The sequence below is a fragment of the Coffea arabica genome, chromosome 8c (assembly GCF_036785885.1).
Source record: "Coffea arabica cultivar ET-39 chromosome 8c, Coffea Arabica ET-39 HiFi, whole genome shotgun sequence".
NCBI lineage: Eukaryota > Viridiplantae > Streptophyta > Magnoliopsida > Gentianales > Rubiaceae > Coffea > Coffea arabica.
In genome coordinates, this window is record NC_092325.1 from 36,747,675 (window position 1) to 36,751,337 (window position 3,663).

Below are 3,663 nucleotides of genomic sequence, written 5' to 3' on the forward strand. Positions count from 1 at the left end.
TTTATCTGGAAAAGAAAAAGATTAGCATTGGAAGCAATACTACATACCACATCTGGAGAGCCAGGAATCCTTCGGAAAGTACAACATAAAATATAACCATTTAAGTTGATCTAGTAGTGTTGTTGGATCCTTCATAGTTGGCATGGGGTTTGGAATTGTAAAGCAGATTTGAATTTGAGTATAGCTTGACAGGTTGATAAAACCATTTTTGAGTAGTTGTTACTTCTTAGTCTTGTGTTTGTCTTTGCCGTTAAGAGGTTCTGATTTTGATTGATGTACGCATAGATAGTAGGATTTGCATTGAATATGCTGTTTGGCTATTTAAATGCAGGATTATAGCACAACAAATTTAACCGATAAAAAAACAAATAAATGGAACTTTGGTGCAATATTAGTTCAGCGTCTGATTTTCAGTACCTGGAAATAGTGGCCTTTTTTGGTTCATGAAGAGAGGTATTACCAAGAAATGAGGACATGAGACTTTAGTCCCCTAACAAACAGTGCCATTCAAGCATAGTTTATAGGTCCCTTATCTTGGTTTTTGTTACTTTCATGGGATTGCTTAACCAACTTTGAGTTACTGATGGGAAACAACTTACTGTGAGGATACTTTGAAAGAGGTCATGAAGAAGTCATTTCCGGAGATAACAAGGGTTGTTATTTCTGTTAGCTGAAAAATACAGGGCAAGTGGTGCAATGCCATCCTACATAAAGAGTTAGGCTTGAGAAAACTGCAAGGACTCAAGAAAAATTCAGAAATGGCTGAAGTTTCATGGATTTGCAAGCGAACAGTAGTGAGCACAAAGCCAGTTGAAGCAGGAAAATTCTGCCCTCTATCAGTTCTAGACCGCATTATGGAACACAATCATGTGCGCGTTGTGCTCTATTATCGGTGCCCCAAAGAGAGGAAGGCCGGGGAATCGATTAGAATGCTAAGAGAATCATTAGCTGAGTTGCTTTCTGCTTATCCCATCGTGACGGGACGGTTACTGAAGACAGCAGAAGGGCATTGGATGATCAAGTGTAATGATGCTGGTGTAAGAATGGTAGAGGCAAGAGCAAAAGGGAGCGTGGACAAATGGCTGCAGAATTTTGACAGGGAGAAGGAGCTCAACCTTGTACACTGGGAGCCAATGTTTCACAAGCTGTATTTCTGGTCTACCTTTTATGTTCAGGTGAAATTTTTGGACCAGCTTCATTGCTTGAATTGTATTCATTAAATTGTAATCTTTACAACAAATGCCACTTTTTCAATCATCTAATTCTCTAATTCAATTTTTTTCCGCGGTTTTTTGCAGCTAACTGAATTCGAAGAAGGGGGACTTGCAATTGGTTTGAGCTGCGGTCACCTACTTTCTGATCCCATATGTGTCACCATATTCATCAAAGCATGGGCTGACATGACTTTGAATGGGAAGATGGTAACTCCTCCACTATTTCACAGATTGCCACGAAGAAGACAATGCAATGAGACCACTAACCCCCAACCCTTCCCTGAATTGATAAATTATTACAAATCAACTCTAGAAAAACCAGTCCCAGTGGTTCAAGCAAAACAAACAACTATAAAAATAGCATTCGGTGATGAAATGGTCAGAAGTTGCATAGCCATGAGCCATGCACCAGGTTCACCTGATGAGCCAAGCCCAACGCCTTTTCAAGCCCTTGCTGGACTATTTTGGGTTGGCATAAGCAAAATCAAAGGCCTAAAAAATGGTTTAATCACCATGTCTATTTGTTTGGACATGAGAAAAGTTCTAGGCTTGGACAAAGGCTTCTTTGGGAACTGCATGGTTTATAATCAGGTACCTGGAGATGGTATAGAAGAATATGAACTTTCTAAAGCAGCAAATGCAATAAGAGAAGTGGTGGATACAATGGATGCAGAAGGGATCATGAACTTGATTGAGTGGATGGAAGGAAAAGCAGATCAATTTTCTTGCTTGATGAATGGTTATGATCTCATTTGTGTTAATCTAGAGCATGTGGATTCATATTCAGCCATTTTTGAAGACAATTTCAAGCCAATTCATGCATCTTATTACATTGAACCAACAGTAGGAGAGGGAATGATTTTAGTCCTCCCATCACCACTGGCTAAGGGTTCATTTAGTCGCGTAGTTATGATCACACTTCCTGAAGATGAAGCCATTAACCTTCTTGAAGACAAGTTAATCCAGCAATTTTCCCCAACCATTCTGATGATGGCAGATAAGAAGCACACTACTGCAAACTCTGATCCTTGAGGGCACATTGCTTTACCCAATAAGTGGTTGCCTTTGAGTAGGAACATTTCTAGAAACAAAGCATGATTTTAGCATTCAATTGGCATGGCATGTATGTTTTAACAAATTTGCTGTCAGCTATCGAAATCAAGTACCAGAACTAAATGCATGATTGACCATCTGTACTTAACAAATATGTCATCTCTGGTCACTACAAACACAAATAGACAAATAACATAGATTACACACATTGCATTTTACACGAAAATTTTCACGACCTTAAATTTTTCTTCTTCTTCGAAAGCATGTTACATGCTGGGCTATGATCATAGCGCATCAAGTCAAAGATATTGCAGGCTAAAAAAGATGCACGTACCAGTTTTAAGCAGTTCACGCTTCAAAGAAAAGGGTACTTTTTTAGCCTGCATTATTAGATGTTGTTAGATGTTGAGGTCATATTATTCCACAAAGAGTGGACTTTTTCCCTGAGCTTTTAGACAGGAGAAGTATACAGTCGTGAATGAAAGTAATCCTGTTGTGGACACAACGGGCAAAAAAAACATGGGATTACTGAAAACGATATTATTCTACCAAAGAGTTGAACTAAAAGAAACAGGGAATTTCAAAGAGATTAATGACCACAAACGAATGTGGAATTGTTCGAGTGGCATGCTTGATACCAAGTCTAGATTTGATGTGATGGACTCAAATCTTGAATTCTCAGTTACCACCTAATACCAACCTACCATCTCTAACTTTTGTTCTTTATCTGACATTTCTTTCTTTTGCTAAGATTCTGGCTGAGATTAATTTTGTTCTATATGTACACACCTACTAAGTACTAACCTTCGTTAACCAACATCAACCAAGAAAAAATAAGTAAAATTCAAGCTTTCCAAATTCAATAGCTCAACATCAACCTTATTGCCTTGGATAAGCGACCAATGCTACCAAATTCTTATAGTGGTATAATGACTTTGAATTGACTCCAATGAAAATCATTCGACCAAAAATTACTCTGCTTAATTGATCAAGTCTTTACGAACTAATATAAAACTCATTCCTTAAAATGCACATTACATGTCAAAACGAAGTTTTGACGAGGGCATTTGATTTGGTGAAATATCGAGTCATGGAAAACTATAGTGACCTACCCTTGAAACTTCATTTCCAAGAACTTTTATTTAATTTTTCTTGGACTTTGAATAGCTTCTTAATTCTAATGTTTGGGCTAATTGGAGGATAATATACCCTTTGTTTCATAGGCATTGGAGGAAAGCATAATGAGACTAAGTTATTGACATAGTTTTTTTTTTTTTTTTTTTTAAGTGAGAGGTCTTGAATTCAGGATCTCCTACTTACAATTGATCCCGCCTTACCACCCAACCTAACCTTCTTCCCAAATATCGACATACTTTTGTTTTTCTTTAGCATAAGT

The 3,663-nt window shown here is 37.6% G+C and overlaps 1 protein-coding gene across 1 annotated transcript; it reads left to right on the forward strand.

Moving 5' to 3' along the window:
* Positions 1 to 722: 722 nt before the first annotated feature.
* Positions 723 to 2,372, forward strand: LOC113706366 (protein ECERIFERUM 26-like). Its single transcript, XM_027228258.2, has 2 exons — positions 723 to 1,175; positions 1,299 to 2,372. The coding sequence occupies exons 1-2, from the start codon at positions 759 to 761 to the stop codon at positions 2,244 to 2,246; spliced, it is 1,365 nt and encodes a 454-aa protein (XP_027084059.2). The 5' UTR covers positions 723 to 758; the 3' UTR covers positions 2,247 to 2,372.
* The last annotated feature ends 1,291 nt before the right edge of the window (positions 2,373 to 3,663 follow it).